Below are 14,497 nucleotides of genomic sequence, written 5' to 3'. Positions count from 1 at the left end.
TACTGCAGTGTTATGCTGTACAGCATTTGCAGAATGGCACCTTAAGGCTATGAAAGAGACCAAATATTAGATCCTGATCATGCAAGCATTACAGCATTCCTCTATGACCATCTAGTGGTAGGCATTTAGCTTCAATTACTGCCCAGAGCTACAGCAACCTAGGCAAACCTCACAAAAGAAAGATTGTCAACTGATGAGGATGAAGCCATACTGCAGTTAGAAGTGACATCCTGCACTGGTTTTAGAGAAGTCTTCAGAGTTGTTCTTGAAGACACAGGGAAAGCATGAGGACCAGAGCCATCAAACCATAATTTTCTCTCTCACTTTCAGGTTCCTTGGCATGACCCTGACCCCACAAAACTGCCAGAATTTATCTTGTTCACACCTCATGCATGCTCTCCTCAATCAGGAAAACACCACAAATAAACTAAACATTTAAAGAGCAAGAACTGATTCCTGAGATAAAAAGTAAGCCTTAGGGTGTTAGGTTTTGTACTTGAAAATAATTTCATGTTTCAAATTACGCAAAGATGTATCTGATGAGAAGACCTTTGCCTTTGGTGTTAAATTTTGGAGCCTTCTCAAAGATAAATCCTACTCTTCTGTATTGAGATACTTATAAAAGGCACAGTTAATAGAAGCAGGTAAAAGACATGAGCAAAAAACAGCCTAGGCAAAAGCATAAGTGTCATTCTGGGTGGCAATCAACTACGAAAAAATTGGAATACAAAGCCATTTTTTACAGAAGTAACAAAATTACTCAAAATGCAAGAGAGGCTGGAGTTTAGCAATATTATTTAAAGTCCATACACAAACACTTGATTAGCAGAGGTAAAAGGAAGCCAGGAAATAAATTTCCTATCTTCTCAGCACTCCTGCCACCTCTAATTAAAAACATCAATAATTATTTTAAAAGCAAACAAACCCACTCATTTTAAGTGCAACCCACGTGCTTGAAGTAACAGCAGATTATATACTCTCTTGTATCAGAACACAGCACTCCAATGACAGGTTTTACAGCGATCTCCTTTCGCAGCCCCTTTTTGTTTTCTTGTGAGTGAGCATCACTACATTTTTTAGCTATTGCCACCTTTGGAACTGTGGCCTTGGTCAGACAGGAGCTAAAAAAGACAAGCAAAGGTGGCTCACAGCCAGTTACCATGTAAGTACACCCTAATTTACATTCCCAAAGAAGCCTGCCTCTATACTGCATCCTATGTGTATATCACAGAGAGACACACATGTGTGCATGGTGCCTGGCTCCCCAGCTGCTCAGGGGGCCTTTACTTCAGACTAGTCTCCGATCACTTCTAATTAAAAAGCAAAAAAGGGGGCCAAAAGTCAACCTCACACATTTTTGCAGTTATGGAAACATTAGTCTCAACTGACAAAGGAAATTCTTCCTTAAGTCTTTGCTGTTTCATAAATGCTAACCTCCTAAACACCTTATTATGTGGAGGGCAGATACAAGCTTAAACTGATATTATATTGGCATGGCTTGAAAGAAGAATATTTCTGCTAGAACAAACCTACACAGAGACTCTAAAAATACCTTAGGCACTGTATACAATAGCTGTACTTTTCCCCCCCATTGTCGTTTACCAGAACTAAGAACAGTAACAGGAACTAAAGGACAAAAAAAACCCACACTCATCCAGACGAAGGACTGGGCCAACCAATACAGAATCATTTGAAAAGACTGTACACTAAATACAATACAACATCTTTTTTTCTACTATGGTATGGTTAAGACTGCCTGTAGCATGCATCCAATACAATTTAAACTCCAAAAGTCACAACCTTCTTCCAACAAGAGCTGGTCTACCCTTGGTTGCATTTTTTAAATTAAAGGTTAGCCCACAGCAAGCAGCCACAGAAAAACTTCTCATAATGCTAAACTCCAAGTCCTTAGGATTTAAAATATTTTCATGGAAAACAAGTCACATCTTCCTGAGTTTTTAAGCACTTTCACCAGGAGAGAAGGAATCCTCAACACTACTATTTTATATACATTCTAGAGACTGCACAATATTGTTACTTCATCTTAAAACATCACTGATTCTAAACGTTTTGTTAGGAAAGCTTATGTACCAGAAAAAAAAAAAAAGCTCAAAACTAGAACTTTCTGCTACAATATTTAAGTTTCAGGCTGTACGTAGTCTGAAATTCTTATGTGCTACTTTCTAGGTTAATAAGATTTAATCAAATGGTAAAATCCATGGAAACTGGAACCAACTAGAAAAAGCTTCAGTATGTGTTAAGCATTGCAGCACTTGATTCTTGTTCTATAAACTATTAGAGACAGCTAGGAGGAGCAGCTTATGCAAATTTGGTAACTATTTATATATTTTAAAATCTCCAAGGATCTCTCACTGTGTTGGGTTTTATTTTTATAGTGCAAGTTACCAATGAGAACCTGCACAGTCTGCAGCAGACATCTGTACTGTAGAACCAAGTGCTTAATACTGCCTATTTCCTTAGAGGGTTTTTGATAGCACTATTGCACATAGTTTAATGCTACATTACGCAGAAGTTAGGTGCAGTTTTAGCTGAGTTTCGTGTAAAAAGCCATATGATCAACATCTACTTCCATTTTTCCCTCTTCCTTTTTTTGTTGCAAATACTAGAACAAAAGCCTATGCCCTCATCCTCACTTTTTCAGCACAATTGTTTAATTTTTTTGGACCCTGGGATGCATCATGACCTAATATATGAAGGCTAAATTATAAGCAGAGTTACTTTAGTGGAACAGTACATATTTTTCTCATGTGTACTTAAGCAGCAATACTCATCTCAATGGTGTCCCACAGCAGTGTTTATTTTTAAGGCTTCTTTTTCCAGTAACTGAGTTTAAAGACACTGATTTTACAATGCCTGGTATAGAACACTCACGACTCAGAAGTGTTCAGAGTGTCACTCCAAATTAGTGTGTCTGTAGAAGACATCTATGTAAATCCAAAGCACGTATATTGTAAAAATATCAAGATAACAATGGAGTATTACAGCTATTAAGTCTACAAGAAAGGGAAAATCAGACTGGATGTGTTACCAGAACTACTCCATGAATCTTCAAGATAGCTATTCGGGTTTGGGTCTTTTGTATTTAAAAAGAGCCAGAACAAAAACACTACCACCAAAAAATCCCAACCAGCCAAACAAACAAAAGAATCATCACACAACTAAGCTGCAGGACAGTTCATTTAAGTAAATGGAAGTACTTCACCTTGCACTGAAGTTAATGCATCTGGTCTCTAGAACTTTAAATCATATTTCATATCCACTGAAATGAGAAAAATAATTGGATTAGTACTAGACAACTTCGGACAAATTGCCTAGCCAGGGACTAATGATGGGAGAAAGGCAGAGTTCAAACAGATTCTGATTTAAGATACAGATAAGTGGATTTGCAATAATCTACTTAAGAGAATTCTCTCTCCTATCTTAAAATACCTCCCAGTTCTATCTGTGTTAGTGAGCTTTATTTCCCTCTTGCATGAAGGCAGCACACTACATATAAATACAGCCCGGATTTTTTTTTCCTTCTCTTCTACCTTCCTGTTTTTAAGGGGGAAAGCAATTCTAATACTACAGCTCATAGCAATATTTAGCACAGTTCTTTTTTGCTGCTACCCTACCTGCAGTTTTCTTTCCAAGAAACAACAATGAATGATTAACATTTTGTACCACTTACATCCACATGGGAGTGCTAAAGCACCTACCACAAAAATGTCCCATCATGCACGATCATGTAGCAGCACACTTCTTTAAATGCTAAAGTTAGCTTTTTAAGTGCAGGCTTAAATTTAGGGTAGGCATTTAAGAATGCTTGTTTCCTAAGAATAAAGCATTCAAAAGCATCCAAGTCACAGCAATATGCCAGGCGTACAAGTGCACTGCCTTTTATTTTTTCTTTTAAAGTGCCTGGGAAGTTGACTTTGTAAATGCTCTTCAGGAGAGAAAAGGAGCATTTTACTTACAGACAGGTGCACCTCATGTGACATCTGTAAGAAAAATTACTACTGTAGCTCTAGGAAAAAAATCAGTGACATACTGCAAAATACTGGGTGTATACAGCCCAGATAAGCTACTAATTACTTGATTGTACACTTCTGTGAAGTTAAAGCTCCTCCTGTTCATTTTATCCACTGCCATCCTCTTCTTAGGAAGAAACCACATTTTCAGCTTCATAGTGTTTATACAGAACGATCACCAAGTTCTTAAAATCAAGTTTATGTACCACCTGTGATTGCATTGGATATACCACCTCAGCAAGCAAGCACTAGCATCTGTCATTACTTACCCCATTTCATCACCTTACATACAGGCCTATGGGGTCCTTAAATATGTCTGTATCATCCAAGTTTACAAAACCAACTTAAACCTACTGAGAGAGAGGTGGGGGTTTCTGCTAACTAAACACACATACCCTTTTGAGAGCTTTGATACAATGGAGAAAATGAAAGCACTTGAGGGCTGAGCTAGAACAGGAATCAAGTATTTTGATCAAGGGCTGCCATTTAAACTTTCCTTTTGTATCACAATAGAAGTTTCCAACAAATTCACCAGCAGAATGAAAGCCCGCACTGCCCAACAAAAGCATCAGCTTTACTTGGTTCTAGTTCACTCATTTTTTCCTTCCAGAAATAAGTGCAAAATAATAAAAACCCCACACACACAAAAAAAAACCCACCAACCAAACATCTCATCCTGCAAGAAGATAATCTACTTGGAGATTATTTCAGAGAAATCCCACTTAGACATGGTGGTGCTTAGCAGAGATAGGTAATTGTCTGCATACTGAAGTATTTATTATTCAGCCAGTAGATGAAAACCACTGTTCAAGCTCCTTACTGGAACACGTTTCATCATGTTAATTTTCAAGGCATTGCTACCACTGAAGAAAATAATTTTAAAGAAAGAAAGAAAGAAAGAAAGAAAGATAGTAGTACTACAAGTGGCTAAACACAACCATACCCAAGGTATCACAAAGCTTAGGATTCGGCTTCAAAAAAACCCATGCTTTGTGAAATAGTATTGATATCTCTTGGGAGATTTACAGGAGATAATCTTGGGAACTGAACAGATTCGTTCATGTGATACAAAGGACTTTCATATAAATGTTTTGATATTGGCTTTTTAGCTGCTCCAGCAAGCAAATGAAAACACAGATATACCCATGCACACAAAACTTCCAGGGGCATGTTTTAACATTCTAAGAAACTTATTTGAAATTAAAAAAAAAAAAAAACACAACAAACATTAGGAGAATTCCAGGGTTTTAGCTAAATTTTACAAAAGATGTATTGTAAGGAACATTGTTTATTGTATTACTTTCGATAATGCACAAAAATACTTGAAATGTAAATCAATAATATTCTCATGTACAAGTCATAGCAATTGATCCCCTTAACTGGAAAAAAAATAAATCACATTTGAATGCTCTGTATTGCATTTTGTAACTTCAACTGGATTTTTTAAAAACAATCTACCATTATATAAACTGTGTTCACACTTGTCAATCACTTCAAAATATTCTTAAAATAAGCAGCATTTCTTTCATCTTAGCATCACTTCAACACAATGCAATTTTCATTTTGTTATCAGGTTCCAATGAAGATCTGGAAATAAAAATGGATATTAATACAGAACACAAATGGTTAAACAAGCTATGCTGATTTTCTGCTTCACTCTCCCAACAATACAGAACAACAAAACTGAATAAGAACCAGGTTAATTTGGGTTTGTTACATGTTTGCTCCATGGTTGTTTCCCAAATTCTCAGCCAACTTGCTTGAACAACCATTTTAGTTGGACTGAAATCTTGGGGGGGAAGAATCTGCATATGAGTTTTACCACAGTGTCGTTCAGTATGAAACAGGTTTAGGTAACAACTGAAGAAATGCTACTGTTGAAGGTATTTGACTTGGCACTTTTTTTTTTTAACTACGTCACAGAAACATGTGCCAACAAGTAAAAAAAAAAAATTCAATGCAGAACTCTAAGCTCCCAAGCAAACCTGCTACATAGTTTCAGCAGGAGATAGCTACTAAAATGTAAAAGCTTTTTAAATATAGCCCTATTTTGGACCTGGCCCTGCCTTTCTCAAGCAGGTGAGATCTATAGGACTTCTCCTGAATTAAGAACTGTCAGATCACTTTTTCCAGTAAGTAGTTTTGTTTAGTAGGTGTTGTTCATCTACACAGCAGCGTGTGCTTTTTGTGTATGCAGGCACATACACTGACAGGCACTGGATAGCTGTATACACAAGGCCAAGCTGCAATGAAAGATTTAGATTTTGAACTTCCATTCTTCCTTAAAAATAAAATTTTAGGCTCCTTGAGCTCTGATGTTAGCAGCTATTCCTAATTTGCAAAGTCCTCATGTAGCACAACAGTTTAAATATAAAATTACTAATAAAAATGTAAAAATTGGTATATAGTGGAATATATGGAAGATAATGATGGTAAGTAGTATTTTAGGGTCATAAGATATTCATACCCACAGAGTGTAGAAAAAGTCAAGGCTCACTTCCAGCTGTAATAGTCATGCAAAGGCCTAACCCTCATTAGCAACAAACCACTTCCCACAGCTGTGTTCAGGTTTTTTATGTATCTCTATATGCCATTACCATGCCTTTACATTTTAGCTTGGTTTTGCCCTTATGCACTCCAGTACTCTGAAGCTGAGATTTTTTTTTGGGGTGCTTCTGTGGATGAGTCATCGTTAGTAATGAAAGTGTTAATGTGGTCTTTGGCACCGCTGTCTCATTAGTAAAGCAAAGTCCTGCTCCATATTTTCTTTAATAGAAAAAAAATAAATCCCATCCGTGGTGCATTCTATTAGCACTGAAGAATAGCTTAGGTCTGCACAGCCCGATGACAGGAAAACATGAAATGGCAACGTGTGTCTCTACAGTTGTCTTTCCAATCAATTGCACAGAAGGTTGGTCCACTTCTTCAGTTAGTGTAGTCCTCTTAAGAACTTTGGTTACAGCATTAATATTTTGGTAAAAAAAAAATCAAAACAAAAACACCCAAACCCCCAAACACCACAAAACTACCACCAAAAAACAAAGCAGATGTTTTCCTCCTTCACTTCAGGTAGATTTTTCATTGTCCTCTCCTGTCTTCTGAACCCGTGAATACTTTTTGCATGAAGATTTGAAGCAACTGGGAGGCCATGATATTGGCCAGGAAAAGCTGCAAGGAACAGAGCCTTGAACATTCTTCTCGAAGAAATAAAATATTGGGTACCACCATGCTCGAGAGAGAAAATTTGTCTGCGATGACACCTTTAAAGTCTGTATTGGCACAAGTAGGTAAGGAGGAAAAGGAAACAGTCAGTTGAAAGCATAATAATCAATTATGACAACTACAAAAATGCAGTATTTTCATGCATTTCTGCAAAAACACAGTGCAGTTAGCCTAGAAAGAGTACTGAGTGTATGCACCGTAGTCCAAATGTACACTACAAACTGAGCATTTTTAATCCAAAGGGATGCATTGGTCCTGTACTAAATTTAAGGAGAACAAGCACTCAAGCCTTTTTGAATACGAGCCCGTTCAGGCACATCATGTTTCCGTTCACGACTAATAGCTGAAAACTGGTTTAAAACAGCTTGAGAGCTATGGTTCTGCTTGAAAGTATTCTTGAAACTGTAGCAGATTTCTTCTGATGCTAGAATTAGATTGTTCAGAAGCTCTGTCACTAGAATTTTAGCATGGTCTAGTTAATTTAGGTTTGTCAGGAATTACTCAACTACTGTTTATTAGTAAGCTTAGACAAACAAGTGCTGTTCAACTACAGCAATAAAACCCTGAAATTAAAAAATACCCAAAACAACCCAATGAAAAAAAAAAAAACACAAGCAACCCACTCCACATTAAGCCAAAATAAGGAATTTTAAAAATAAAGGAAATAATTTTGAACTAAACTTAATAGGCACAGATTTAAAAAAAATAAATCTAAATCCATTAAATACTTAAACCACACTAAAGTGAAACTCCTGACCCAATTTGTTTCAACTTCAACATAGAACCTCTATATTTTTATTTCAAAATTAAGAACTGCTTCTGAGCAGTATTAACATATGCAGGCTATCCATTGATTGTAAAAGTATTTGTCACTCACCTTTTCGTTAGCCATTGAGTGGTACCACCAGAAAAGCCGTGTGGTGATGTAGTAAGCAATGATGACATCCACAGTATAGTGCTCATGAGCAACAAGGATACAAATTATGCCAGCAGCACTCATTAGCCAGCAGATTAAATGATACCACCAGAAATGACGTGGTGAATCTGTGAAATAAGGAGGTGATGGGAGAAAAAACACAACACAAAAGAAGCCATATACATTATTGCAACAACCACAAAGGCAAGAACAACAGTTAAAAAATAATTAAGGCTCCTGAGGTTTAACAAAACTAATTTATACCACACTGGTACAAGAACCCTGTTTTGGTACAGAAAACAACAGTAAAGATAGGCTTGCAGTCAGACAACACCATTATTTTCTGGTCAAATTAAGTTTTGCAGCTAAATCACTTTTAGGGTATGGAGTGCAGGGGAAGAGACCAAACTGAGCTAAGATATACAATTTATTACACTCAGGTATACTGCATCTCTGCTCTTTCTACAGTCAATGCTCAACTTATACCCCACTGAGACGTCTAGAATGGCTATAATCTAAGCAGAGGTTCCAGGAAAAGACACTCCTGATTTAATTTCTAGGTTTTATCTACATTGCATGAAGCCTCTGTTCTGTGAAACAGAAGACACTGTACAGGGAAGTACAGTATGTGAATTCATACCCTTTCATTAAAGATTAACAGATGGGAGTGAAGCTATTCTTCAGAGTGCATTTAAGCCACTTCAGTGAAAAGTTCTCCTGCCCTTCTTTCCCCATTGAAAAATGCCCTGAGTGTCACAGTGACCATTCATAACTTCTGACAGGCTAATGGGATTCATTTCACTCGCAGTGGGAGGTTTTGGCACCCCTTGCCTTGTGGGGCAATGGTCAGCCTTTACTTTCACACAATACCAACAGAAAAGTCACTGATCTCAACAAGCCTACTCAGTAGTTGTTCGAAAGGCCTGTGCAAAATAGTTACTGGAGGAGGACTTAAATTTTGGTGCAAGTGTCAAAACAGCAAATTCTCTTAACTTCCCCCAAAACACCGGATACCGATTTGTCTGCAATTAACTTAAAAAAAAAAAAAAAGGAAGAAACTGTAAGGAGTCAAGTCATCAAGAAGCTGACGCAAACTGCCTCAAGTAAGAGAGATACTGAGGTATAACACTATTCTGGCTAGAAAAAAAAAAAAAATCTAGAGTACAGGAGAGTAGGAAGTAGGAAAGGATGAAAGGAAAAGTAGAAAAGTAGAGCAAAAAGCCCACTAAGCCAGAAATAAAAACCTTAGAATGCATCTTGTACTGAAGACATCTGTAGAGCAGATAAGAACACCATAAGCAATGCCTAATTCACACCAATCATATGGCTTAAACCCTTGCTCAGACAACACTTCGCTGATTATATAGGAGGCAGAAAAAGGAAAGCCATGCATTTCTCATTTATAGAGCACAACTCCACCAAGATAAATGCCCAACAATTAGGCAGCAAAGGGCTTATTACATTACTTCTCCAGCCCCTAATGATTGAAGTACAGGAGCTATACTAGCCCCCAAAATACTGGGTTTATCTGCATCTTTCCTGGTTCTAAAGACACTAAAGAGTATGTGACCAGCATTAGGCTGCAGTAACATACACAAAACAAGGCAAACAAGTCTGCTATTAAGCTATTTTCCTACTACCTTTCTGGTAATTTCAGTGAATTACAGATGCCATTCCCTCAGAAATGTTCACTGCACAAGGACCACCTAGGCCTAAGAATCAACAGGCTATCATCATTCTTAAACCACTGCTGGAAGAATGTCTTGCATCCACAGAATTGAAGTTTGCCGTATTAAAGAGGTGTTCTTACATTGTGAGGTTTTAAGGTAGAACGTAGTACTGTAACACTTCCTCAACAGTTTAAAGTTAAGTCATTCAAGTAATGCTGGCTAGTCTTATTTTTGTTTCAGAGAGAAATCCCATGAGCCAAGCTAGCATTGCATAGCTTGGAATACAACAGTAGGAAAGAAGATTCAATTCTAAACATTTGAACTGGAAAGGGAACTCCCCAACTCCCCACTATGCATTCATGAGCAGCCAAGTACTCAGCTAAGTACTCACCCTGCAGCCAAGCAGGGTGGAAGCATTGCTTACCATGTTTCAAACAGAAACTGTGGAGAACTGAGCACTGAATTCTCAATCAATAGTGTGTTTGCAGGACAGAAAGATTTTCCCCCCACTCCATGCCCCATAGCAATGCAAAGCAAAGGGGGAAACCAGGACTCCAACCTCTGTCTTCTGTGTGCTTACCAAATTCTTATCAACTCTAAGAGCTCTAGGTAGGAGACTAGCAGAAAACAGCTCATCTGCATAATTAACTGTAATCTACACAGGATCCAGATAAGCTTTCAACAAATAATGAAAAGCTAGCTTGCTTCACTTAACCAGTAAACACTTTTACACAGAGACAGAAGTGACATGTCTAGTCAGATTATGCCCTTAAAGCTCACACACCCCTTTCACTACACCCACATTCCATTTTTGCTCAGTCATGATTTTTATTTCAAACTGCTACAGGTACAGCTAACTAGTAACTTTTGAAGGGCAAGAGTTTTACATGCACTTCTGTCTTGTATTTTCCCAATACAAGGGATTTGAACAAGAAAAGTGCATAGAAACACCATCACTTACACTCTTTGATGAACAGGTAGATCAGCGTTAACACCACAGTGTGACCACTAAAAAGGAAGTCTCCACACAGGATGTGTGATCCAGTTATGGAGAGACCACCACCAGAAATCAGTCGCAGGATCCTCTGAACCTTTGCTTGAGAATCTCCATTCAACTGGAACACCAGAAAAAAGGTATGAGAGTTTAACACACCATGACTCGAGTAAACTTCTTGCCCAAACATATGTAGATTCAGGGAGAAGGAGAAGAAAAAGACTCAAGTTAACTTCATTTTCTTTGTCTTTCATATATTCTTTAACATAAGCATGTATATAAGAAGCTGACAGTTGCTGAAGATCCACTTGTTAACACTAGCATTCTGTTTCTGCTTTCCCAGGCTGTTTTAAAATATGCCTTGTATGAGAATGAGATGCAAAACACACTCGAAGGGTAAACACTGAAGATTGGTAAGGTCAGGTAAGTCATGACAGCTATTTATAGAGTACACAAAACTCCATCAAAAACACTGGAAGTGTTTAGAACAATCATTTTGCTTTCTTATACCCAATAATGACTTATTTACATTCTTTCACTTTCTCTGCTTGAACTTTGCAAAGAAAAATTAAAAAGACCGTTTTAAACCATCACAACATACAGTACCAACCTTGCATGCTGCTTCTGACAGTCTGAGAGCTGAACAATGCATCTATGGGACAAAAACCTCAAACCTGCTTAGTTTTAGCTTAGGTTATAAGCTCCATCAGGACTTCAATTTAGAGGTCTTTTTTTTTTAATAGCTTTTGATTTCTCATTGATAATAGCTAAACACTTAGTTTCATCTATCTGTTTAAAGATTAACTCTAGAAACAAGATAAAGGGATATCTGAGTTTTCCATAATCAGAAAAATATTCACATTGGACAAAAAGGGAAATTCAGAGAAACTGTGACTTTTTTTTAGAGTTCCAAGTAATTAATTCTTTTTCAGTGCTAGAAAAAAACATTTTCAGAGACACTTGAGTTTTCCTATGCTTACCTCTTCCCACTCCTTGATCAGCCTACTACACAAATAATTTCCCAAACAAAACAGTTGAGTCTTTACCATGTGGTATGCAAATAAAGCTCTCTCAAACAGATACTGATTCTTAAGTAGTTCAACCACTATATTCCTAAATGGTCTCAGTGTGAAAGAATAAGACTGCACTGACCTGATGCCATACCTCAAGACCAATGAGCTATTCCCTCCCATGAAGTGATAAACTTACCCCCAATAAAACTGACAATATTTTTAGGTTTCAAAACACTTATTTCAGCAGTAAACAACTAAACTGTTTCTTACTCTCTAAAATGCACTGTTCTTGCAGTGCAGTCAAGATGGTACGGTTTGTTCTGTGACAGTTATATGACTACAACTTCCTCAGTAACATAAAATGGCAGTAACAAAATTCCTTTAAGTTACCACTTAACTACACAAAACTTTTTAATGTTCATGTAGAAATACTAGCATGTACACATTTCTGTATGTATCAGCTCATTTAAATAGCTGACTTGGTTTAGTCACATTTATATACATTTTGGGAGTTGGAAGCAGAGACAGGTAGATGACTTGAGGTATTGCAATAGCTCTTGACGAAAGAGCTGTGAGAAACAGGCCAAAGCATGACATAACATTGTGGACTTTCAACACAATACTGCAGCACAAGCTTGCACATTGGCCTATGCATCACCATATTGCCCCTAGATAATCTCATCACATAAGAGAAATTATTGCTACAGTAATAGAATTTACTAATTTAGCAAGTTTACTAATTTAGTAGGAGCACTATTTCAACACAGCCACTTTCCTTTAAAGCATCTTAACTGCAGCCATAACGTGAGGCTCTTTCTGTACAATGCAACTTATACTTTATCACTGTGTTTCTGAAGACAACCAACTGCAAGTAATCTGTGTTGTTTAGTAACACCAGGAGCATTGTCTTCTTTCTGCTCTAATAAGCACTAAGCACTCCAGCAGAGACTAAGGCAAGAAGCAGGACACAAAGGTCTTACCTTGGGCGCACACTGGAAGTGCATTCCAGGCACAGGTAAGGTGGTAACATACATAGTAATGCAGCGGTACAGGTACAAAGTTCCTATTATAAAGAAAAACCTGCGTCCCACTATTGATCTGAAATGAAGGGAACAGACTGAGTACAAAGTTCACATGTAGGATATACATATTACAGTTATGGAGCTCCAGCTTTATCAGACAGCTTAAATGCTAGAATTCAAGAGCAGCTCTGCCTCCTGCTCTTTATCACACACTTTCCTAAATCAAATACTAAAAATAAATTTTAAAAAATAAGTATGTCTTCATGTTTTAATCTTGCTAGTCCATAACAGAAGACACTAAAGCTCCCACCAAAGCTATCTAACCAATTCAACAAAGCTTCAGTCTCACTCAGGTGTGAAGTCTACCACACAGTTTTCCTTGTGTCAGCGATCTTCTCTTTAGTACCATATTATAACCACACAGTTGACTTAAATATCCCTAAGTTTAAGCACATGGAGACAAAGGAAAAAGTTTCTAGTGTAGCTATAGAGGGCACTAGATTCTACCTCAAATTTGGATGAGATTTTTTTGCATCATTATGTTTTCCCCCATTTAAACATCACCATATCAATAAACGTGTCTTGAAAAGCCCAGAATAAATGTTCCTAGGGCAACATCAGGGTCAGAAATTTAGATTTAAAACACATCATTCAGTAAACAGGAGAAGGCTGCGATTGTGTATCCAACATGAACAATGCAGCATCTCATAAAGAAGTCATCTCTTGGTCATTTTCCTGCTAGCCCTAATCTACAATAGTGCTGTGGATTTTACCATGAAATTTCTTCTACCCAAAGTGAAAGAGAAAAAAAATACAAAAAAAAAAAAAAATCAACATTCTGAAAGCATACAACAACAACAAAAAAGCTACTTACTTGTATCTTAGAAATAACCACTGGAATATCCATAACCCAACTAGTATCATTCCATTTATTTCTGATACAGAAAAAGCCCATTTCACACGATCAATGTAATCAAAAAATTTGTCCGGCAAGGGAGGGCTGAGCTCTTTCGGAGGTACTCTCTCATGGACCACAGTGATCATGACAGTTGTTAGAATCAAGTTGAAGAGCGCATAGACAAAGGCAATGCCTGTTTTCCACCATTCCAAAGGAAATTTGTTCCTAGACTCAGCAGGCATAGCAATCTGGATGTAATCAGGGTATTTCTTTGCTGTTTTTCGCAAGCCGTTAGACAAGCCCTTAGGTTTGCTAGTGCCATTTTTGTTCTCTTCGCTGACTGAGAGAGCAGGTCGTGAGTAGCCATTAGAAGTCTCATTGTTTTGACCCTCCATATGCTCTTCAAGTTTTGCTGTCTCAATGGTATTCATTCCCAAGCTGTGTGGCCAAAATCAGGTTTATCAGTGACCAGTTTCTGGACTCTCTGGCGTCTGTTATTCCTTGAAGTCTAACGTTCTTGTTCCTAGATGATTTCTATAAAACTCTAAAAAGCGTCCATTGTGCTTTCACTATTCAGATACTGTGAAGCTAGTGGTGAAGACAAATCTTCCTTTTCCCTGGAGCTGTATCATCTGCAAAAAAAAATTCCAAACAAATCAGAACACATATTGAAGACTTTTAAAATTAGTAATGGGCCAATGAACAAATATCTTAAAAATGCTTACTCAAAG

The 14,497-nt window shown here is 37.4% G+C and overlaps 1 protein-coding gene across 1 annotated transcript; it reads right to left on the bottom strand.

Moving 5' to 3' along the window:
* Positions 1 to 7,096: 7,096 nt before the first annotated feature.
* SGMS2 (sphingomyelin synthase 2) lies at positions 7,097 to 14,197 on the bottom strand. The gene is made up of 5 exons (XM_054383152.1): positions 13,743 to 14,197; positions 12,827 to 12,944; positions 10,801 to 10,954; positions 8,131 to 8,297; positions 7,097 to 7,300 (listed from the first exon to the last, which is right to left on the bottom strand). The coding sequence occupies exons 1-5, from the start codon at positions 14,195 to 14,197 to the stop codon at positions 7,097 to 7,099; spliced, it is 1,098 nt and encodes a 365-aa protein (XP_054239127.1).
* Positions 14,198 to 14,497: the final 300 nt, after the last annotated feature.

Source organism: Indicator indicator, chromosome 8 (genome assembly GCF_027791375.1).
Source record: "Indicator indicator isolate 239-I01 chromosome 8, UM_Iind_1.1, whole genome shotgun sequence".
Taxonomy (NCBI): Eukaryota; Metazoa; Chordata; class Aves; order Piciformes; family Indicatoridae; genus Indicator; species Indicator indicator.
Note: the sequence above shows the minus strand (reverse complement) of the source record. Positions and strands in the feature narration are given on the sequence as shown.

What these genes read in the sequence shown, in the direction of transcription:
- SGMS2 (XM_054383152.1), bottom strand. Translation starts at nt 14,197, where the DNA reads ATGAATACCATTGAGACAGCAAAACTTGAAGAGCATATGGAGGGTCAA. An exon ending in TGGTTATTTCTAAGATACAA is followed by an intron (nt 12,945 to 13,742) that starts GTAAGTAGCTTT and finishes CCTTCATTTCAG; the next exon opens with ATCAATAGTGGGACGCAGGT. An exon ending in ACTTCCAGTGTGCGCCCAAG is followed by an intron (nt 10,955 to 12,826) that starts GTAAGACCTTTG and finishes CTGGTGTTCCAG; the next exon opens with TTGAATGGAGATTCTCAAGC.